The sequence below is a fragment of the Cervus canadensis genome, chromosome 2, assembly GCF_019320065.1.
Source record: "Cervus canadensis isolate Bull #8, Minnesota chromosome 2, ASM1932006v1, whole genome shotgun sequence".
NCBI classification, from domain to species: Eukaryota; Metazoa; Chordata; class Mammalia; order Artiodactyla; family Cervidae; genus Cervus; species Cervus canadensis.
Window position 1 is genome coordinate 11,082,505 of NC_057387.1, and position 24,289 is coordinate 11,106,793.

Consider the following 24,289-nt stretch of genomic DNA (forward strand, 5'->3'; position numbering starts at 1 on the left):
TACACATTGAATCAAATATAGGAAGCATTGTTTACCAGCAGTAATCATCTACACAGTAAACAGGTGGAAAAGGAGTCAACAATTAATCATTACAGGTGAGCACACACAATAAGCAACCACAAATAAAGTTCAGAAGTATATTCCAACATGATGAATTACTCAAATATTTTTAAAAAGAGAACTAGCTAAGCAAATTAAGGTTTATATCCTAAGAGACATGTATTTTAGATGTCTCTACTAACTGTATTAAATACTAAGGTCTTTTGTTTAATAACTGTAATAAATCCCACAATATATAAATTTTACTAATGCTTACCTGGTGGCTTGGTGGCTCAGATGGAAAAGAATCTTTCTGCAATGTAGGAGACCAGGGTTAGATACCTGGGTTGGGAAGATCCCATGAGGAAGGGAATGGCAACCCACTCCAGTATTCTTTCCTGGAGAATCCCATGGGCAGAGAAACCTGGCAGGCTATACTCCATGGGGTCACAAAGGGTCAGAAACGACTGTGCAACTGACACTTTCACTTTCAATTTACCTACTAAGTAAATATATTACAATGATAGTATAATAGTTCAGGTAATTAAGTTCCTCACAAATTATAAAAATATACATATAATTTCTGGGAAGACATGATATTTTAAAAAATTAAAAAGATAAAGCCTACAAATTTTGGGGTAAAATGATCAGAATTTTATTCCTAAATATACTCGGCTTAATCTTCATTACTTTAATTCTTACCCTTATTCATATTTTTAGCTTTAAACCATTTTCTAACTCTATTTTTATTTTGGAAGATATATAAACAAAAATAAAAATACTACCATTTTTTTTAAAAAGAGAAATACACAAATAAATATAATTTTTATAAAGTCCCATTAAGTTTTCCACTAGGGATTGCCTTCCTAGTATTTCATCGATTTTTTTTCAACTTCACATATTCTAGGCTTTGCAATTAGTTGTTTACTTAATGCCTACATATAGAAGGATTGTGAGGGTTTGATATTTGAATGTATTCATGTTATTATTGAAATGGCTTTAAGCCAGTAAAAATTTTAATGAGTTTTCTCATCCACACACAAAGGCCTCATTGGACTTCAAACTGAGGAGGTGAAGGCACAGACAATATTTCAGTTTTGAATGTTGTGGGAATTCTAAATATTTATGAAACAGGAGGGAAGAGGGCAGGGTATGACCTTTAAAATAGTGACATAACCCAAGGACATGACATAAACTGATGAAAATCAAATAGGACCAAGACTATATATTGTCACTCTGCTTATTTAACTTACATGCAAAACATCATGCGATATGCTGGGCTTGATGAATCACAAGCTGAAGTCAAGATTGCTGGGAGAAATAGCAATCTCAGATATGCAGATGATACCACTCTAGTGGCAGAAAGTGAAGAGGAACTAAACAGCCTCTTTACAAGGGTGAAAGAGGAGAGTGAAAAAGTTGGCTTGAAACTCAACATTCAAAAAGGTAACAAAATGGCATCTGCTCCAATCACTTTATGGCAAATAGAAGGGGAAAAAGTGGAAGCAGTGGACTGCAAGGAGATCAAAAAGGTCAATCCTAAAGGAAATCAACCCAGTATATTCACTGGAAGGGCTGATGCTGAGGTGAAACTCCAGTACTTTGGCCACCTGATACGAAGAGCTGACTCATTGGAAAAGATCCTCATGCTGGGAAAGACTGAAGGCAAAAGGGGAAGGGGACAACAGAGGATGGGATAGTTAGTGTCACCAACTCAATGGACATGGATTTGGGCAAACTCTGGGAGTTAGTGGAGGACAGAGGAGCCTGGGGTGTTGCAGTCTATGAGGTTGCAAAGAGTTGGACATGACTTAGCAACTGAACAAGGTCCAAGATGGCAGATAGTCAACTTTCTCTGTCTTTAGCCTCAGTATAGGATCACTGTAACATGCTAAATAATGCAATAGTTGCCATGAGAGTTTCAAGGTCAACTATAAAGATCAAAAAGTGTGCAGTAGTCCAATTTATAGAAATTCACACCCCTTTCCCAAAATAGCTGGAATACTCCTCCCACTCCTTGGCCTATGAAATTACTTGCTCCTATTAAAACTGACAATCCCATACGCTGGGGTTACTTTCACCCTTTGACATGACCCACACTCTATGCAGTCTGTTTCTGTCTAAATAAATCCACCTCTTATCTATCATTTTGTCCCTCACTGAATTCTTTCTTCAATGAGACGCCAAGAACCTGAGTTGTTACTGAGTCTAAGCTCTCTCTGCTTCTGCACACTAGGTCAATAGATTGGAGACAAAGAATACTTTATTCAGAAAGCAGGTTGACTGAGAAGATGGCAGACAAATTTCTCAAAAAAACCATCTCCTTGGGGTCTGGCTGCCAGATCCTTTCATAAAAAAGAATAGGGGAGGGGCTGAAGGAGTAAAGTAAAAAAGTCATTATCTTGCAAATCTCTCCTGGATTGGCCAATCTCAGGGAGGGGATGTGTTAATCTCTTCTTTCTTGCAAGTGGTCACAGGTGGGCAGAGTCAAGTTATCTCCCTGTGAGTTGAACAAAGGCACTTAATTTAACAGTCAGGCGGAAGGGCAGGGTTCCCTATTATGTTCCCTGGTGGCTCAGAGGTTAAAGCGTCTGCCTGCAATGCCGGATACCAGGGTTCGATCCCTGGGTCGGGAAGATCCCCTGGCAAAGGAAATGGCAACCCACTCCAGTATTCTTGCCTGGAGAATCCCATGGATGGAGGAGTCTGGTAGGCTACAGTCCTAAGGGGTCACAAAGAGTCGGACACGACTATGAGTGACTTCACTTTCACTTTCATAAAAACAAAAGCAATGACAAGCAAAAGTTAAAGTCAAAGAAACTGACCCAAGTGTGATAAATGGAGTGATAAATGGCTCTTCCCTGCAACAGAGCTTCATTAAGACCTGAGACCAAGTGTGATCTCAGTTAAAAGATCATGGGTTCAAGTTCCAATCTGAGTTATGCAGTTTCATTTGGAATTATCTGAAACACAGAGCAATGCCAAGGAACGGAAGGAGACTAGGGAATATTTGTCACGTGTCTGCAGCAAAATAAGTATGAAAACGGAGAATAAATATTTAGAAACTTTTATTTCACACTTCAACAGCAATTTCATGTACATTAATATAATAATAAAGCAAGAAAAGTTCTTGTATTTCTTTTTTATTTTGAGTTTGAAATTACTCACTTCCATTATATTTTCCAAAATCTTTGGTACATAATAAATTTTGGGGGAAATTGATCTTTTACCTCAGAGAGATTGAGAACAAGAGACATAGATTATATAGATTATAAGGAGATGGGCATGGTCATACAAAAGACTGGAAATAAGGAGTGGAACATATAGGACTTTGCATGTCATGTTGCATTTTTTACATGTGATCTCATAATAAATCTCATAAGAAATTGTGCATTTTAAAATATGTTATATATTTTAGCAAAAAAAAAAAAAAAAAAAAACTCAAGCATGTGTTAAAATTTACCACTGTGCAAGCAAGTAAATCAGCAATGTGATGAAATCATTAAAAAGTGCAAGTTTAAGAGACTGTGAAGAATTAGAGTGATAAATTTCATTCCACAGTTTCATAGAAACATCATGCCCAAGTCCTTTTTTCATACAAGACATCTGTACGAGGATGATCTGGGATGCCAGTTATACATTAGATCAGAATTAAAAAAATAAAAATGAAGCAAATGATAGAGATATAACTTTGTCTAAAGTTGAAATAACATGTTTTCACTTCCTCCCCAACAACAAACATGAAAGCATAAAATTGTGTAAAACAGAGATCTGAAAGGACACTAGTTCTGATTTTAATCATTGCCAGGGGATGTCTCTCCAGCCAAGCTGTAAAAAAAAAGCTGATGACCCAGTTCATCCATTTCTTTCTCTTTTTTTAAGTTAAAGTAAAAAAGTATTTATTTATTTTTCAAAAAAAGGGTTTTTATTTTAAATTTGGCTGTGTGTACATGTCAATCCCAAACTTCCAATCTATTCCTCCCTCCAACCTTTGCCCCCTGGTAATCATAAATTCATTATCTAAGTCTGTGAGTCTGTTTCTGCTTTGTAAATAAGTTCATGGGTACCATTTTTAATAGATTCTGCATATAAATGATATCGTATGATATTTACCTTTCTTTCTTACTTCACTTAGTATAATATGTCCCATCCATGTTGCTACAGATGGCATTTTCATTCTTATTAATGGATGAGCAACATTCCATTGTATATACCACATCTTCTTTATGCTTTCATCTGTTGATGGGCATTTAAGTTGCTTCCATGTCTTGGCTATTGTAAACAGTGCTGCAGTGAACATTGGAGTGTGTACATTCTTCTGAACCATGGTTTTCTTTGTATATATGCCCAAGAGTGGGATTTCTGAGCCATATGGAACTCTATTTTTAGTTGTTTAAGAAACTTTCATACTGTTTTCCATAGTGGCTGTACCATTAACAGTGTAGGAGGGTTCCCTTTTCTCCACACTCTGTCCACCATTTACCTTTTTCAGATATTTTGATGTTGATCATTCTAACTGGTGTGAGGTGATAGTTCATTGCAGTTTTGATCTGCACTTCTCTAATAATCAGTGATGCTGAACACCTTTTCATACGCCTCTTGCCCCTCTGCATGTCTTCTTTGGAGAAATGTCTCTTTGGTCTTCCTATTTTAAAATATTAATTTAATTTATTTTTTATATTGTAAATCAGCTAACCCCTTGTCAGTCACATTGTTTGCAAATATATTCTCCAAATCTGTATTCTGTCTTTTCATTTTTGTTTATAGTTTTCTTTGTTGTGCAAAAGCTTTTGAATTTCATTAGGTCCCATTTGTTTATTTTTGTTTTTATTTCCATTACTCAGTGAGACGGCTTGAAAAAAATATTGCTATGATTTTGTCAAAGAGTGTTTTGCTTATTGTTTTCCTCTTAGAGTTTTAAAGAAACCAGTCTTACTTTTAGCCTAAATATTATATGTATATTATGGTGTACAAATAAATGTAAGACCTGTTCATTCATCTCTTACATTGGGGATATTTTATTTTATTTTTTTTGACACTGAGGAGAGTTTTTGGTAATGATGAAATATAATGTTTTCATTTTGGAAAGTTAACTGGGTCTGATGTAGAGAATGAATGTAAGGGGTCAATAAAAAGACATTTTCAGTGATTACTGTGTACACTGAGAAAGGACTGAACTACAGGAAGGAAAGAAAAGTAACCCTGGCTGCACAATGTAACCTAAGTAAGAAGTTACACAATGAATCATTGAAACAAAAAAGAAGCCAGTATGTATCAAGACAAACAAGAGTTACTTTCCATGGATTTTACCTTCACACTTTTTTGAAACTTGCCTGAAATTTTGTCAATAGCTGCATTACCTGTGATGGAATTAAGGCGATGTCAGTAACTGGGTCTGCTGCTGCTGCTAAGTTGCTTCAGTGGTGTCCGACTCTGTGCGATCCCATAGACGGCAGCCCACCAGGCTCCTCAGTCCCTGGGATTCTCCAGGCAAGAACACTGGAGTGGGTTGCCATTTCCTTCTCCCAAGTGTGTCTCAGGGAATGAATTTTAGAGTCTGAATTAAACTTTCAATTGCAAGCAGCAGTCTTCAAATTAATTGCAAGTTCATGAGAAATTTTCTATCAACCTGAAGCTGAAAACATAATAGTTACCTCTTTAAATTAGTCTGCCTGCAATTATTAAGTGTCTGAAGTGACCTACGCCAGAAATGTGGACCTATATATAGAATGCGCTTACTTTGAAAACATTGTGGGGGGATGTTTAATGTCGAATTTTGGAGGGGAGATTCTCCAAATTACATTATGTTAAAAGTAAACACCTGCAATAAAAGAAACACTCATTGTCTTCATCTTGCTTTTGTTTTAGAAATACAGCTCTCTGACACGCTTTACTTATTTAAAAAATAAGGCCATCTGGTATAGTAGCTTTATATTACCAAGACAAACACATAAAAACCAAAAATCAAAAGTCCTTTCTGAGAGTATAAATATGATCCATGAGCACGTGATATTTCTGTGGTGGTGAAGAAACCATATACTTCTCTTTAGTGACAAGATACTGGGTTAAGCTCAGATAATTTAGCTGTTACTTATGACTGGGTGCCAAATGTTCTTATAAGATGCAAGAGGATTACAGAAAGGAGATAAGAAGAGTGTGACGTCTGAAAGATTTAACCACACTATCAACAGACTTGACCTGGTTGGCATATACATTCCATCCAGCAATAGCAGAAAGCATATTCTTTTCAAGAGCACAAGGAACACTCACCAAGAAAAACCAAATTCTGGACCATTAAACAAATTTTTGTGTATTCATAATGATTGAAAATCATATGAAAAATGTTCTGTGATTACAGTTCAATTAAAGTGTTTTGCCAAAAGTTTTAACTTTTGTTTCAAGTTCAAAGGATTCATTAACAAAAGAAATTACTTATTATACACAAATAAGCAATTTCGATATTTACTGAGGAATTATCTAACTTGCTTTCAATATACGACCGTTAAACAAAAAGAGAAATAGAAACAGTAAAGAGTTACAGTACAAATTACTTATTATTTAAGGATGTTAGTCACTCAGTCCTGTCTGATGCTTTGCGACCCCATGGATGATAGCCTGCTGCCAGGCCAGCCAGAAGATTTCAGCGAGCAACACGATGCGTTCCTTTAGGCTAAGAAATAAAGACACAGAACAGATGGGGTCGAGAGGATCGCTGCAGTCAGCGATGACTCTTTATTTCTTAGGGTTACATTTATACTAAACCAAGAAGAGAATCATAAGAAGAGAAAATATTTTTCCATAAACATCACTTTGAGATAACAATCACCAGAACTCTCTGATAACGTCAAGGGATAAAAAGGGCATCCCGTTTATCTTAAGGGTGGTCGAGAAAGGCTTATCCATCTGCGTCATGTGTGCCTTCAAGGCTTGCTAATGTTCTGTTAAGATTTAACTTAGATAATAAATTCCAGAGAGGGGTGGCGGGACAGAGAGCTATGTCTGCGAACAGACCCTTGAGGATCAAGGCAGCTCCCAGAGTCAGCCTTTTGATTCAGGCCGCTCCCCGCAGCCTGCCAGACTCTTCTGTTCATGAATTTACAGAATTCCCCCGGCAAGAATACTGGAGTGGGTTCTCATTTTCTTCTCCAGGTTGTTTTCCTGACCCAGGGATCGAATCCAGGTCTCCTGCATTGCAGGCAGATTCCTTACTGTCTGATCCATCCGGGAAGTCTGACAGTACATATTAACACATCACCAAATTGGGTAGACGACATCCAGACTCAAACAGCACTGGGAAGTCCCCATGTAATAGCAATCTGGAGTCCCAGTTGGGAAAAAGTCCCAGGTAGTGCATCACTCCCAGGGCTTCCTAGGAGTGACTGGTTTTAAGTTAAAAAAAAAAATTTTTTTTTTAACAATGCTGTTTGTTCTGTCTTCGTCAACTACAAATTGACACTTACCAAGAGCATTGCCAGTTTGTAGAACAACAAAGGCATTTGTCATCTATCTCTATGGAGATTAAACCCCATGCTAATATAGCTGTTGACCTTCAACAACCCCTGAGGGATTTCAGGGTGGAGTGAGGCACTCTGCTCCAGGGGATCTCGTGGGATGGGTCTTTAGATAGCTGGATATTTTTAGTAACAGATTTTATGATCTCCATCCTTGCATCTCCTCATATCTAGAGAAGCACTAAATCCTTTCATGGTAATATCAGGCCTCATGACTAACAAAAAACCTTTTGTAAAATGAGTGCTTCGTGGTATTGAACTCCCCCTTCACCAAAACCTTATACATTGTCTTTCCCCCATTGCCGCTTTGGAGCAGTCTCTCAGAGCTATGTGAGATGCTGCCTCCCAGGCTGCAGTCCTCATTGTGCTCCAAATAAAACTTAATCACAACTCTCAAGTGGTACATATTTTTTTAGTTGACATCGTGAAAATCTTGAAATGTTGTTAAGCCCCAGGTGTGGTTGGACCAACCCCCTCCAGGGGCTCAACAATTCCAAGACCCATCCCCTGTCTTATCTATGGGACCACTCTGCTTTCACTCTCAGCAGGCATGTAGTCAGGACAGGCAGGCCATACGCAAGGTCAGAGACATGCTTTGTTCTCTTGTCTCTGAAGCCTGAACAAGACGATTTCTGTTAAAGTTCCCTAACAACAAGAAAAAAAAGAGAAAGAGAGAAAATGATCATATATTTGGCAATAAGAAGTACTTCTAAACCATTCATGGTTCAAAGAAAAGTTGAAATAAAGATTGGACAATATTTTGAATTAAGCAAAATGAAAAGACACATATGCAGATTTGCAGCATGCAGCTAACAGTGCATAAAGGAAAATTTATAGCTTAAATATTTATTAGAAAGGAGGAGCATCTAAAATTAATGATTTAAACTGTCACCTTAAGAAAATAGAAAGAAAGAACATATTAAATCCAGTGAAGTTGAAAAAAGGAAATAAAGAAAAGTGTAAAAGTGAATGGATAAAAATGTGAAGAGTTATATAAATCAATTAAATCAAAAGATAGTTCAAAAGATAAATAACACAGATAAACACCCAGTCAAATTGATAGAGAGAATATGCAAATTATGAATATCTGGAATGAAAGAGCAGGCATTTCCATTATCCATGAAGATTTTTTAAAAAAGGATGAGGAAATATTGTGAATAAGTATACCAATAAATATGACAGTTGAGGTTAAATAAATAAAATCTTTGAAAGAATGAGCAGAAGTTGCTATTTCTTATTTCAGACAAAAGATATTTTAAATAAAGAAAATTGGAACAGGAGATAAAGAAGGTCTTTATATAATAGGTTGGAAAATTCATCAAGAGAATATAACTGTTGTAGATATTTATGTACTTAACATTGAAGCACCTAAATATATCAAACAATTATTAATATATGAAAGCAGAATCACACAGCAACTGATGATAGTAGGAGACTTCAGTACCCCACCTCCAGCAATAAATAGATCATCTAGAAAGGAAGGACCCTGATGAACTTGGAGGACACTGTGCTAAGTGAAATAAACCAGCAAAATAAGGACAAATACTGCATGATTTCACTTATATGAGATATCTAAAAATACTCAAATTCATAGAAACAGAAAATAAGATCGTGACTATCAGGTGCTAGAGGGTGGGGGAAATGGGACGATTCTGTTCAATGAGCAGAAAGTTTCAGTTTTGCAAGATCAGAAATTTCTAGGGAGGGATCTGCTGTATAATATTGTGCTTATAGTTAACAAAACTATCGTTGTTTAGTTGCTAAGTCGTGTCTGACTCTTTATGACCCCATGGACTGTAGCCCAGCAGGCTCCTCTGTCCATGGGATGTCCCAGGAAGAATACTGGAGGGAGTTTCCATTTCCTTCTTCACAGGATCTTCCTGACCCAGGGATCAAACCCTCATCTCCTGCACTGGCAGGCGATTCTTTACCACTGAATTATTCTTTACCAAAAGTTAGATTTTATTGAATGCGTTTTTTTTTCTTTTCTTTTTTTAATCAGAGTTAAAAAAAAAATGACACATGCATTAAAGGTGTTTCTAAAAGTGCTTATTGTTTTCATCAGAGTAGTGTTATTGATGGAGAAGGAAATGGCAACCCACTCCAGTATTCTTGCCTGGAGAATCCCATGGGCGGAGGAGCCTGGTAGGCTACAGTCCATGGGGTCCCGAAGAGTCGGAAACGACTGAGCGACTTTACCTTCACTTTTCGCTTTCATGCACTGGGGAAAGAAATGGCAACCCACTCCAGTATTCTTGCCTGGGGAATCCCAGGGACAGAGGAGCCTGGTGGGGGGGTCTATGGGGTCGCATAACGTCAAACACAACTGAAGCGACTTAGCAGCAGCAGTAGCAGTGTTATTGAAGTGAATGCCTGTTTCCCACACTGCAGTACGTATAATATGCTATGTAGAGACACAAGTGTAAACAATGTTTCTAAGGATCATAGCTGTGCATATGAATCAGGATTGTGCTATTTCAGTGAGAGATGTGTTCATCTTACTGTGATGCATGCAATAAATTAAGTAAACACCCATGTTTTAAGAAAGGGTATGCATAGTTGTGGGTCAGCAATTAAGATACTCTTTCTTTTCCTTTCTGTTTGAGGGTTAATTTGGCTCTAAACTTGTTCAAGGAGTACAAAGTCTACTTTGTTTGATAGGAGTGCTGCTACCCCCACTGTCTTGCTGTTTTCATTTGCGAGAAATATCATCCCCTTCTTTTCAGGCTCTGAGCATCTTTACTAAGTCTTTACTAAGTTCTCCATTATAACATGTGGATACAATCATGTCAGAATTAAATACTGGAGTCACAGTCATGGAGTGTTTAATTGATTCCATAATTGAGACATATATATTCACACTAACTTCCCTGGTGGCTTAGACGGTAAAGCTTCTGCCTGCAATGCAGGAGACCTGGGTTCAATCCCTGGGTCAGGAAGATCCCTCAGAGAAGGAAATGGCAACCCACTCCAGTACTCTTGCTTGGAAAATCCCATGGACGAAGGAACCTGGTAGGCTACAGTCCATGGGGTCGCAAAGAGTCGGGCATGACTGAGTAACTTCACTCATCATACTCACACTATTGATGGAAATTAATGACAGAATTCTCATTAATGGTAGAATGCACATGCTATTTGATTGAATTTGTGGAACAAGTAATTACAGGAAAGACAGCTTCCCATATGGGCCCATGGGAACTTGAGTTTTCTACTCTTTCCTGCGCTAGGAGAAAATCAGTAGTCTAGAGTTACAAGATTTAACAAATATGAACAGAGAATGATGCTCAGGTATATCTGAATTCCAGATAAACTACAAGTACAATTTTTTAGTCTAAGATTGTCCCATGCAATATTTAGGGCATTCTTATACTAAAACTGCCAGTTTTGTTTACTTGAATGTAAAATTAACTTGGTATCCTGTATTTTATATGGCAACCCCATACTGATTCCATAAGAAACAGAATTTGAATGCAATCATTTTTGCAGGGAAGAAGAAAAACCCTGGTTCCCAGCTAGTTCATTGTACAAGTATCACAAACTTAGTTTTAGGTTTGTTTGAAATGATATTATTATGAAACTATAAGTGGTGCTTACTTATGATTTTATTCAGTTAGAATTTTATACTATATAAGCCATGATATCACCACTTTCCAATGTTTATTATCTTTTAATAACTACTTAATTTGTCAATAACTTCTTGTACATTTTATAAAAATACCATATTAGTAAAAGCCTAGATTTACATAAATAGAATAAAACATGAAAATAATTATTTTCCTCTTTTCTAGGTAGGAACAGCCTTCTCAACATTCTGTCTGCATTACTCTAGAGGTTTCAGGGAAATACAGATAATATATATATATAAGGGAATCTATTTTTTCCATAAAATTTAAGAAGGGAAATACCTTTGTGTATAGTGAGTGATAGGAAAATTTGACATTTTATATTCAAATTGAATATAACTTTATAACTGTTGTATAAAATTGTGACATAAAGAACTGAAGCTTTCTGTGGGAGGGATGCAGATCAAGGCAAACAATATAGCCTTGAAGAAGAATAGAAAGAAGCTGGGGATGCTAAGTTATATTTTAGTGCTTAATATAAATGGAAAAAGAGATTGAAATAGCTACACTGATCTGGTCTACTGAACACATAATTAATTGAATAATAGATAAAAGTCCAAAGATTTAGACTGGGGGAGTAGTGGTTAATAGCTACTGCCCACATGAGGGGGTAAGCCAGGGCTATACTGGAGGCAAGGTTGCCATATGTAAGAGGGTGGCAAGAAGAGGTAACATATAGTCTACATTCTGGTTCTGGAATATAGGTTCTTTCTTATAGAAAATACAGTGATTATAACTTCTAAGTCTTTTTCTGGATGCATTGATTGATAATTGATTAATTATCAATTAATCAATTGATTTAAACTTCTTCTTATCAAAGCTGCTTTTATATTATCCTGATTTCCAGTGGAAGTTTTTTTTTCCCCCCAGAGGTGTCCAAATATTGAGTTTCCCTTCTATGTAGATGCTTAGGTGAAAGTTACCCAGTTGTATCGACTCTTTGCGACCCCAGGGACTATACAGTGGGTTGCTTGTAAGATGGCAGAATAGAAGGAGTGCACTCATCTTCTCCTGTGAGAACTCCAAAATTGCAATTTGCTGGTGAACAACCGTCGATGGAGAGTGTTGGATCCCACCAAAAAAGATACTCCATGTCCAGGGGCAAAGGAGAAGCCCCAGCAAGACGGTGGGGGTGGGGGGTGGGGTGCAAAATCACATTCAGAATCAAACCCTGTACCTGCCAGAGATGCTCAGAGGGCTGAAACAAACCCTTGTGTGAACCAGGAGGCCCCACAGAGACTGAGCCAGTCCTACCTTTGAGTATTTGTGTGTCTCCTGTGGAGGTACGGGTCAGCAGTGGCCTGTCGCATCCGCAGGGGCTCTGGGTGCAGCAGACTTGGGTGTGGCATAAGCCTCTTGGAGGAGGTCACCTTTAACCAACCATAGATCCGCCAGAGCTTACACAAGATGGGGAAACAGACACTTGGAGGGCACAAGCAGAACCTTGTGCACCAGGACCCAAGAGGAAGGTGCAGTGACCCCACAAGGACTGACTCAGGCAGGCCTGTGTGTATCCAGGCATCTTTGGCAGAGGCGTGGGTCAGCGGTGGCCTGCTGCAGGGTTGGGGGCACTAGTGCAGGAGTGCATGCATAGGACCTTTTGAAGGAGGTCGCCATTATCTTCATTAGCTCCACCATAGTTTGGCTTCTAGTCAAAAAACAGGGAGGGAACACAGCCCTCCCATCAACAGAAAATTGGATTATAAAGCATTGGCCCCACCCATGAGAACAAGACCCAGTTTTCCCCTCTGTCAGTCTTTCCCATCAGGAAGCTTCCATAAATCTGTTATCCTTAACCATCAAAGGGCAGACAAAATGAAAACCACAATCACAGAAAACTAATCAAACTGATCACATGGGCCACAGCCTTGTATAAGGCAATGAAACTATGAGCCATGCCGTGTAGGGCCACCCAAGACGGACAGGTCACGGTGGAGAGTTCTGACAAAAAGTGGTCCACTGGAGAAGGGAATGGCAAACCACTTCAGTATTCTTGCCTTGAGATCCCCATGAAAAATATGAAAAGGCAAAAAGATAGGACACTGAGAGATGAACTCCCCAGGTCAGTAGAGGCCCAATATGCTACTGAAGATCAGTGGAGAATATAATTCCAGAAAGAATGAGGGGACAGAGCCAAAGAAAAACAACAACCAGCTGTGGATGTGACTGATGATGGAAGTAAAATTTGATGCTGTAAAGAACAATATTGTATAGGAACCTGGAGTGTTAGGTCCATGCATCAAGGTAAATTGGAAGTGGTCAAACAGGAGATGGCAAGAGTGAACACTGACTTTTTAAGAATCAATGAACTAAACTGGACTAGAATGGGTGACTTTAGCTCAGATGACCATTATATCTACTACTGTGGGGAAGAATCCCTTAGAAGAAATGAAGTAGCTCTCATAGTCAACAAAAGATTCTGAAATGCAGTACTTGGATGCAATCTCAAAAATGACAGAATGATCTCTGTTCGTTTCCAAGGCAAACCATTCAATATCATGATAATCCAAGTCTATGCCCCAACCAGTAATGCTGAAGAAGCTGAAGTTAAATGGTTCTATGAAGACCTACAAGACCTTCTAGAACTAAAACACAAAAAAGATGTCCTTTTCACTATAGGTCACCTGAATGCAAAAGTAGGAAATCAAGAGATACCTGGAGTAACAGCCAAATTTGGCATTGGATTACAAAATGAAGCAGGGCAAAGGCTAATAGAGTTTTGCCAAGAGAATGCACTGGTCATAGCAAACATCCTCTTCCAACAACACAAGAGAAGACTCTACACATGGATATGACCAGATGGCCAACATCGAAATCAGATTGATTATATTCTTTGCAGCCGAAGATGGAGAAGTTCTATACAGTCAGCAAAAACAAGACCGGGTGCTGACTGTGGCTCAGATCATGAACTCCTTATTGCAAAATTCAGACTTAAGTTGAAGAAAGTAAGGAAAACCACTAGACCATTCAGGTATGACCTAAATCAAATCCCTATGATTATACAATGGAAGTGAGAAATAGATTCAAGGTATTAGATCTGACAGAGTGCCTGAAGAACTATGGACAGAGATTCATGACATTGTACAGGAGATGGTGACCAATATCAACCCAAAGAAAAAGAAATGCAAAAAAATCAAATTGTTTGTCTGAGGAGGACTTACAAATAGCTGAGAAAAGAAGAGAAAGGAAAGGCAAAGGAGAAAATGGAAAAATATACCCATTTGAATGCAGAGTTCCAAAGAATAGCTAGGAGAGATAAGAAAGCCTTCCTCAGTGATCAGTGCAGAGAAATAGAGGAAAACAATAGAATGGGAAAGACTGGAGATCACTTCAAGAAAATTAGAAATACCAAGGGAATATTTCATGCAAAGATGGGCTTGATAAAGGACAGAAATGGTATGGACCTAACAGAAGCAGAAGATATTAAGAAGAGGTGGCAAGAATACACAGAAGAACTAAACGAAAAAGATCTTCACGACCCAGATAATCACGATGGTGTGATCACTCACCTAGAGCCAGACATCCTGGAATGCAGAGTCAATTGGGCCTTAGGATGCATCACTACAAACAAAAAGCTAGTGGAGGTGATGGAATTACAGTTGAACTATTTCAAATCCTAAAAGATGATGCTGTGAAAGTGCTGCACTCAATATGCCAGCAAATTTGGTAAACTCACCAGTGACTACAGGACTGGAAAAGGTCAGTTTTCATTCCAATTCCAAAGAAAGGAAATGCCAAATAATGCTCAAACTACTTCACAATTGCAATTATCTCACATGCTAGCAAAGTAATGCTCAAAATTCTCCAAGCCAGGCTTCAACAGTACATGAACTGTGAACTTCCAGACATTCAAGCTGAATTTATAAAAGGTAGAAGAACCAGAAATCAAATTGCCAACATCTGCTGGATTATTGGAAAAACAAGAGAGTTCCAGAAAAACATCTAATTCTGCTTTACTGACTACACCAAAGCCTTTTACTTGTGGATCACAACACACTGTGGAAAATTCTTCAAAAGATGGAAATACCAGACCACCTTATCTGCCTCGTGAGAAATCTGTATGCAGGTCAAGGAAGAAAAAGTTAAAACTGGACATGGAACAACAGACTGGTTGCAAATCAGGAAAGGGGTCCGTCAAGGCTGTATATTGTCACCCCGCTTATTTAACTTCTATGCAGAGTACTTTATGCAAAATGTCAGGCTGGATGAAGCACAAGCTGGAGTCAAGACTGCCAGGAGAAATATCAATAACCTTACATATGCAGATGACACCATCCTCAAGGCACAAAGTGAAGAAGAACTAAAGAGCCTCTTGATGATAATGAAAGAAGAGATTGAAAAAGTTGGTTTAAAACTCAACATTCAAAAACTAAGATCATGTCATATGGTCCCATCACTTTCTGGAAAAAAGATGGGGAAGCAATGGAAACAGTGAGAGACTTTACTGTTTTGGACTTCCAAATCACTGCAGATGGTGACTGCAGCCACGAAATTAAAAGGTGCTTGCTCCTTGGAAGAAAAGCTATGACCAATCTAGATAGCATATTTAAAAGCGGAGACATTACTTTACCAACAGAAGTCTGTCTAGTCAAAGCTATGGTTTTTCCAGTAGTCATGTATGGACATGAGAGTTGGAGTATAAAGAAAGCTGAGTGCCAAAGAATTGATGTTTTTGAACTGTGGTGTTGGAGAAGACTCTTGAGAGTCCCTTGGACTGCAAGAGATCCACCCTGTCAATCCTAAAGGAAATCTGTCCCGAATATTCATTAGAATGTGTGATACTGGAGCTGAAATTCCAATACTTTGGCCACCTGATGTGAAGAACTGACTCATTTACAAAGACCCTGTTGCTGGGAAAGATTGAAGGCAGGAGGAGAAGGGGACAACAGAGGACAGATGGTTGGATGGCATCACTGACTAGGTGGCCATGAATTTGAGTAAGCTCCAGGAGTTGGTGATAGACAGGGAAGTCTGGTGTGCTGCAGTCCATGGGGTCACAAAGAGTTGGACACAACTGAGAGACTGAGCTGACCTGACTGGACTATACAGTCCATGGTATTCTCCAGGCCAGAACACTGGAGTGGGTGGACTTTCCCTTCTCCAGGGGATCTTCCCAACCCAGGAATCAAACCAGGGTCTCCTGCATTGCAGGTTGATTCTTTACCAATTGAGCTATCAGGGAAGCCCTCAAATATGGATCATTCACTAAATTTTTTTTCGACAGCGACTATTTACACCAAGTATATTTTCTGGTGTCTGTTTATCCTGAGGGTATGATATAGGGGTAGAAACACTTATCCTCTCCACAGTCGGATAGTTTACTAGATTTTCAGTATTCTGTTGTTGTTGTTCAGTCACTCAGTCTTGTCCAACTCTTCAGGGTCCCAAGGACTGCAGCATGTCAGGCTTCCTTGTTCTTCACCATCTCCTGGAGCTTGCTCAAACTGATTCCAGTTGAGTCAGTGATGCCATCCAATCATCTCATCCTTTGTCATCCCCTTCCCTGCCCCACCCCCTGCCTTCAGTCTTTCTCAGAATCAGGGTCTTTTCCAGTGAGTCAGCTCTGCCTCAGATGGCCCAAGTATTGGAGCTTCAGCCTCAGCATCAGTCCCTCTAATGAATATTCAGAATTGAATATATTTTGAATTAATGCAGAATTTACTATTAAATGCATAGTGTATTGCCCTTAAACCATTTACTAACTTACTGAGATGCTAACTTCATCACACACACACAAATAGCCAGAGCAATTGTAATTTGGGATATGGAAACTATGGTGGGCCATAGGCAAATCCAAAGAACAAGAAAAGGGAAATGGCTTTTTTTTTTTCAAGCAAAGGGGTTGGTTGAAAGGGGCTATAATAACTGACTAGGGATTAATATCACATATATATATATGTGATATATATATATATATATATATACATATATATATATATATATCATACAACTCAATACAGTATGCTTCATCTTTGAGGAAAAGGCAAGAAGGCAAGATGGGAAAGCTTAGGAAATTCTTCCTTCCAACCAAAGGATGAAAAATAAGTGTGTGGGTGGGAGTTTCAGGTCTTTTCTGCTAATGTGTCCAGCAGCCTCCAAATTTCTAATGAAACTCCATACTAAGGAGTTTCAAATAAGAGACTGACACATTCTCCTGGACCATTGCATGGTTCATGTTTTGGCAAGAGAGCCTCAAGGTCCATCTTCCCCGTGGATCACAGTTCCCCACTGAGGGAAGGAAGGACCTGTTTTAGGAGTGAAGTGGTAATTACTCCCTAGGGTGCTGAGTAGTGAAGTTATCAAATGAGCCATATATGCTAGTGCTGACAGTCAGAAAAATGCCTGTTAATAATACTAACCAAGGCTGTAGCTGGGTTAGGGCTATTCAGCTGGAGCACAATGGATATTGTTCTTGGGAGTGTGGTGGTGAGTCTTGTTACTGGTTTAAACAATTTTGAGAGAATGGGAGGAAGATCTGTATGGGAATATGGAAATGGTTGTTTGCAGCAAATTATCTGGACGTTTTCTTAAAGACCTTGATGAAAAACAAGACAAGCGCATTCCACTGAAGCCCAGGACTCACATTTGAAGAACATGTTTATGTTCTTTCATGTTTATGACTTGGGCTTCCTTATTTCATAAATAGAATACAGAATATAACTCTCCTGGTTCCTAGATAATAGCTCCTTGTGCTTTTTATCTTATGTTCAATTCAGAAATGTGGAGTGTTTTTTTAAAAACTATGGTCTTTTTATACGCGATAAATAAGGATTGGGGAGTGGTTATAGGGGAAGTTGCTGAATGGGTAGACAAGATAATGTTGAGGTTGAGAGAAAAGAAAACATTATCAATATTGCAGAATGTTTATAGGACGTATAGGACTTCAGAGAGAAGGAAATAATTAGGGCTTCTTATGGTACTTCTGGGCTATACTTAAAGTTCATTAATTCTCATAATATTTCAAGTTTCAGAGATTTAGGAAACTTTACTTATTTCTCAAAGAAAATGCTGAAATATGAAAAATATTTGTGCTTTTTTACTTCATATCCAGTGCTTTCTTCATGATATAAATTTTATTCCAGCTTCTTTGCTCATTTAATATTTTTACCAGCTGCTTGACAAATATATATAAATCCATGGTGATGATTCATTCATATCTCATTTTGCTTAATCATTGATTCTGTCACATATACTTTGAACTTTTGATATTTTCTAGAAACTCTGATGCTGATGGGGTTAGAGGGATGCGTGTGAATACGTGTTGCTGGGCACATGAACTTAGTCACGTGAACAACAACATGGCATCTGCTTTCTAAGAACTTGATTTTTCCTGAGCAAGTGAGGTCACTATCTACAACTACCTAAAATGTGAGACGTTCTAGAATATATGTTTAATAAGGGCTGGAATCTTTTCATTCACTTTTATTCACTTTTTATTCAGATGTATTCCAAATATCTAATACAGTGACTGTGACTTACTGTACACTCAAGAAATATTTTTTAAATTGAAAGAAGTGCTATGGGAATGAAACTTGAGAGAAGTGTTTTCCTTTTTCCTGAGAGTTCAGAGGATCTGCCCAAAACTGAAAAAGGCATTGATGTGATACAGCATGGCTCACTGCATGCCCAGTGTCCATATGATTAAAAATATTGGGGTAAAATCTGGGAGATGGAAGAGACAAATTTGAAATGTAGTGAGAACCGAATTTATCAGTAGTCCTTCCCCCCATTTTTTTTTCCTTCCCCCCATTTTTGCCAAGGATTGGAAACATCATTCTAAAGTTTTGGGTAAGAGGTACTTGGTAAAATATTTAATTTCTCTGCATTCACCATTTCCCAGCTAACTGTTTCAATACTCACTTTCCCTGTTTATTCTCCTATTTCTTGCCACCTTGTTCAAGATTTCTCTCCATCTGTAATACCTTGCTTCCCATACTCAGGACCCTATATTCTTGCTGCCCAAATAACTCTTGAAGATATGCAGTTCCAGTTGGTATTCTCAGGTCAAAAGCAGTGGAAGCAAAAATCTATAGGTTCCTGTCTTGAATGATTTTTTTCCCCGAATTTCCCTCATTGGGTCCTACTATGAGAGAGGGAAGGCAAATTATATTGAAAGTAAAGAGTATGATGGATACATGTATATATTTTTTTCATTTTCAGAAGCACTGATTCTCTTCAGATTTCTCTTCTGCCTCTAGAGAAAAATCAGGCCTGTAAAAAACACCAGATATGGAAAGAAAGGGGCCTGAAAAGGTAAAAAAAAAATAAAACAACTTTGTTTTCCAACAAAGCTATCAGCCCCTTGTATTGTATATTCTATGTTCATGGTTTTCCCTGTAAAGTTTTAATTCCCACCTATCATGCAGGTGCACATGTACACACACAGCCTAAAACAGAAGATTCACTCTAAAGAAAGGTCACTCATACATTGTATAATTTCATTAATTTCTCTCATCTATACTGTTGGTATATTAAAACTGCTGGGGTTGACCATTAACTTGATTCTGTAACCTCAGAGATGAGATAGGCATAAAGTTTCAAAATCACTGTCTTTGAACAATTTATTTGTCTGGTGAGGAAAGATCCCAGCAAAATAAACAAAAAAGCCCCCAAACAGCAACAACAAAAATGTGATAGTCAAAGAAAATCACACCACCTGTAGCATGCTTCTTATGTAGTACAGGATATTTTAAGCACTTTCTACATACTTTCCACATACTTATTTACACATACATTTAAGTCTCACATTTGCCATTTTTTCAGATGAAGAAACATCAAATTCTATCTTTGGTAGATTTCAAACAGAATTATTGAAGAAAAATAAATTAATATATCAAGGGCCTTGATACATTTTGATGAACTTCTTTCCATAAAATTAAGTTTATTTTTAAATATAGTAGCATTAACACTTTTACTAATCATATAATCCACATCACTATTGATAATTTGGTGAGTGTAAATGATCTTTCAGTTTAACTTGCTCTGTAAATGATGTGAAACTAATTTTTATATACTCGATACATGTTATTTCTTTTTCATAAATCATATATTAAATCCATTTTCTACACCAGAAGTTTATTTCCTCTATCAGTTTATAATACATTTTTATTAATATTAATATTTTGAAATGATTTTTGTAATTTTTAATTTATCATTTGTTTTCTACTATTTCTGATTCTGCTTTTGTTGACAATATATATTTTATTTTATACAGTCAAATTTTTGGTTATTTACTATCTCTGATATACTGCTTTTAGTTTTGAGCTTAGTTTTTCAAATTTTTCCATCAAATAATACATTTTTCCTGATCTTTTAAATTTTTTGCATTTTTTTCTTGACATAGCCACAATAATTTTTTGAAAATTATATTAATTGGAGACTTGTACAATATTTTTTCTATTTATTAAGGAAGTAAAGGGTAAGGGAAAAGAAAATGAAAGGTGGTAGGAGCAATTCTGGTTACTTAAGAATATAGTTATCATGTTTATAAATACAGACAGTGAGTCTTTTGGTATTATTGGTTTGAATCAGCTGGAGAATGTATTTTTATTTTTCTTGAATGAATGTCTGTATTGTGATTGTTCAAAGGGGAGAACATGTTAAATAGTCATAATTCACAATCAAACTCAATCCCTCTGTATTAAACGCAGTAGAACCTCTCTCCCACTCATCTATTGCAAGTATACAGTCTTCTTTACTTTTTTTTTTACTGTATATTTATTGTTATATTAATTGTGGTTTGGAGATAGAATTGAGCATGGTAATTTACTATCATGGTAAATCTTAAGTTGCTAGAAATGTAAACAATTTTTGTTTAAAATTACTTAAAATTTTTTGAAGATCTGTAATATGTTTCAGAAATACTGAAACATCCCAGAGAAGGACTCTTATAATGAAAATTAAATGGGTCCTAATGTTCCAAATGTTTCCATTTAGTAATTAAAATAAATATACATATAAAAAATTAAATCACCAATATATCAATTTCCTTTAAAGTAATCTTTTAAAAATAGCTTAATATACCATGAAATTCACTCACACATTTTATTTGTACAAATTAATAGAGTTGTGTGGTCATCACCACAATAAAGTTTTAGGACATATTCATCATCCCAAAAGATAACCTCTTACCTGTTTGCAGCCAAATTTCATCCTGTCCCCATCCCAAGGTTACAACTAATCTTTCTGCTGATATATATTTTCCTTTCCTACACATTTCATATAAACAGAATTTCCAATGTGTAGTCTTTTGTACTTGACTATTATCATGTAGCATAATATTTTTGAAGATATTTATGCTGTGGTATGCACCACAGTTCTTCCTTTTACTACTGAATATAACAGTCAGTTTTGTGGGTATATCAGATTTTGTTTGTGCATAAATTTATTTATTCATAAATTGGGATGCAATAAATTGAATAGTTTTCTCTTTTTGGCTATTATCAATAATACTAAGAACATTCACTAAAAATATTTATGTGGATAGTATTCACTTCCCTCTGTTATATTCCTGAGAATAAAATTGCTATGTCATTAGCTAAGTTTATATTTACCATTAGAAGAAACTGTGAAACTCTTTTCAAAAGTGACTGCATAATATTATACTTCCATCAGCAAAACGTGAAGGTTTCAGCCTCTCTGTCTCCTTACCAGCACCTCTTAGTATCTATCACTTTCATTATAGTCATCCTAGTGCATAAGAACAGTAATCACATTGTGGTTTTAATTTGCATTTCCCTAACGGCAAGTGATGCTGAATGTATCTTTATATACCTCCTAGCCACTGATACGCTTGGATGAAATGTGTATTGAAAACAGTTTGCCCATTTTTAAACTGCATCCTTCTCTTATTTTAATTATAAGAGTTATATATATATTCTGGATGCAAATCCCTTATCAGATACATGCTTTGTGAATGCATTTTTTCTGTATGATGTTCTCTTCATTTTCACAATGGTACCCTTTGAAGTGTATATATCTAGACTCTCAATTCTAACCATTATCTATATGTGTATCTATATGCCAGTACCATGCTTTCTTGACTACTCCATCATTAAGGTAAAGTTTGCAGTCAGAAAGTATAAATCTCCCATCTTTGCCCTTCATTTTCACAATTATTTTGGTTATTCTAGTTCCTTTTCATATTTATTTTGTGATTGCCTTGCCAATTTTTTAGTCAATGATGAATATATGGATCACTGTGCTCATAATTGTCTCATAATAATGTTGGATTTTCTAATCCATGAACATGGTTGTCTTTTCATTTATTTGGATCTTTCGTTTTTCTCAGCAATGTTTGATGGTTTTCTGTGCATAGATGTTGCTCCTCTTTTTGTTAAATTAAATACTAGTTGTTCTATGCCATTAAAAAGGATTTATTTTCTTTGCTTCATTTTTGCATTTTGTATGGTGTGTTCCTACTTGTAGGAGGCAGAGTTATGCCGTTTCAAAGATGTCCACGTATCAATCCCAGAAACATGCAAATAAGTTAGGTTACATGAAAAAGGAGAATTAAGGCTGGAGATAAAATTAAGTTTGCTAACCCTGTGACCTTTAGCTAGAGAGATTAGTTTATATTATTTGGGCTTGACCATGCAAACACAGTGTTCTTAAAAGTGAAAGGCAATATCAGAGTTGGTAAAAGAGATATAATTTTCCTGGGTTTGAAGAAGGAAGAGGGGGACAATGAACCAGAGGCTGCTTGGAACTAGGAAAGGCAAGATCTTTCCAACATCTCAAGAAAGGAGTATAAGCCTGCATACCCTAGATTTGTATGTTTATGTACCTGGATGCATTTACTTCCCTTTTGTTTTCAGGTCTTGGCAGAAAACCTCACCATGGTCACCGAGTTCCTTTTACTGGGTTTTTCAAGTCTTGGTGACATTCAGCTCGTTCTCTTTGCAGTTTTCCTTTTTCTGTACTTAGTCATTCTCAGTGGCAATGTCACTATTGTTAGTGTCATCCGCCTGGACAAAAGCCTCCACACACCAATGTACTTCTTCCTTGGCATTCTCTCAACATCAGAGACCTGCTATACCTTTGTCATCCTACCCAAGATGCTCATCAATCTTTTTTCTGTGGCCAGGACAATCTCCTTCAACTGTTGCGCCATCCAAATGTTCTTCTTCCTTGGTTTTGCTATTACCAATTGCTTGCTATTGGGAGTTATGGGTTATGATCGTTATGCCGCCATCTGTCACCCTCTACATTACCCTATCCTTATGAGTTGGCAGGTGTGTGGAAAGTTGGGAGCCCTCTGTGGGATTGGTGGGTTCCTGGCCTCACTAACAGTAGTATATTTAGTTTTCAGCCTCCCTTTCTGTAGTGCCAACAAAGTCAACCATTACTTCTGTGACATCTCACCAGTTATTCGTCTGGCTTGCACAAATACAGATGCTCACGAATTTGTCATATTCATCTGTGGTGTTCTTGTACTCGTGGTCCCATTTTTATTCATTTGTGTTTCTTATATCTGCATTCTGAAGACTATCTTAAAGATTCCCTCTGCTGAAGGCAGACGGAAAGCCTTTTCCACCTGTGCGTCTCATCTCACTGTTGTCATTATTCACTATGGTTGCGCTTCCTATATCTACTTGAGACCAACAGCAAACTATGTGTCCAACAAGGACAGGTTGGTAACAGTGACATACACTATTGTCACTCCATTATTAAACCCCATGGTATACAGTCTAAGGAACAAGGACGTTCAAGTTGCTATTAGAAAAGTGTTGGGGAAGAAAGGATCCCTAAAATTGTTTGATTGATATGTTATTATATTTCAGATTCTGTAATAAATATAGCTCTCTGACAAAGAATGTATTTCCATATCTTTTTAACTGAGCATTTCTGTTTTTTGAGAATAGTTGGCACATTTTCTTCTCTCAGCTTTTGTAACTCAATTGCAATATAGAAAAGTTCAGATAGAGTTAATTATGTGACACTAATGGCTATTTTTCTTTTAGAATAATATGTTTCTTTGAGGTTTATTGAGTTTAGAATGTTGCTGACTGTAAAAATAATCATATATTTGACCTGATCAGTGTTATGGCCAGAGTGAACAAATTAATCATTCTAGTCCACACATTGCAACAGACAGTAGTTTTGAAAGCAATATCC

At 37.2% G+C, this 24,289-nt stretch overlaps 1 protein-coding gene across 1 annotated transcript; it reads left to right on the top strand.

Moving 5' to 3' along the window:
* The first annotated feature begins 17,572 nt into the window (after nucleotides 1–17,572).
* On the top strand, nucleotides 17,573–23,970 carry LOC122431319 (olfactory receptor 10R2). The gene is made up of 2 exons (XM_043452591.1): nucleotides 17,573–17,599; nucleotides 22,990–23,970. The coding sequence occupies exons 1-2, from the start codon at nucleotides 17,573–17,575 to the stop codon at nucleotides 23,935–23,937; spliced, it is 975 nt and encodes a 324-aa protein (XP_043308526.1). The 3' UTR covers nucleotides 23,938–23,970.
* The last annotated feature ends 319 nt before the right edge of the window (nucleotides 23,971–24,289 follow it).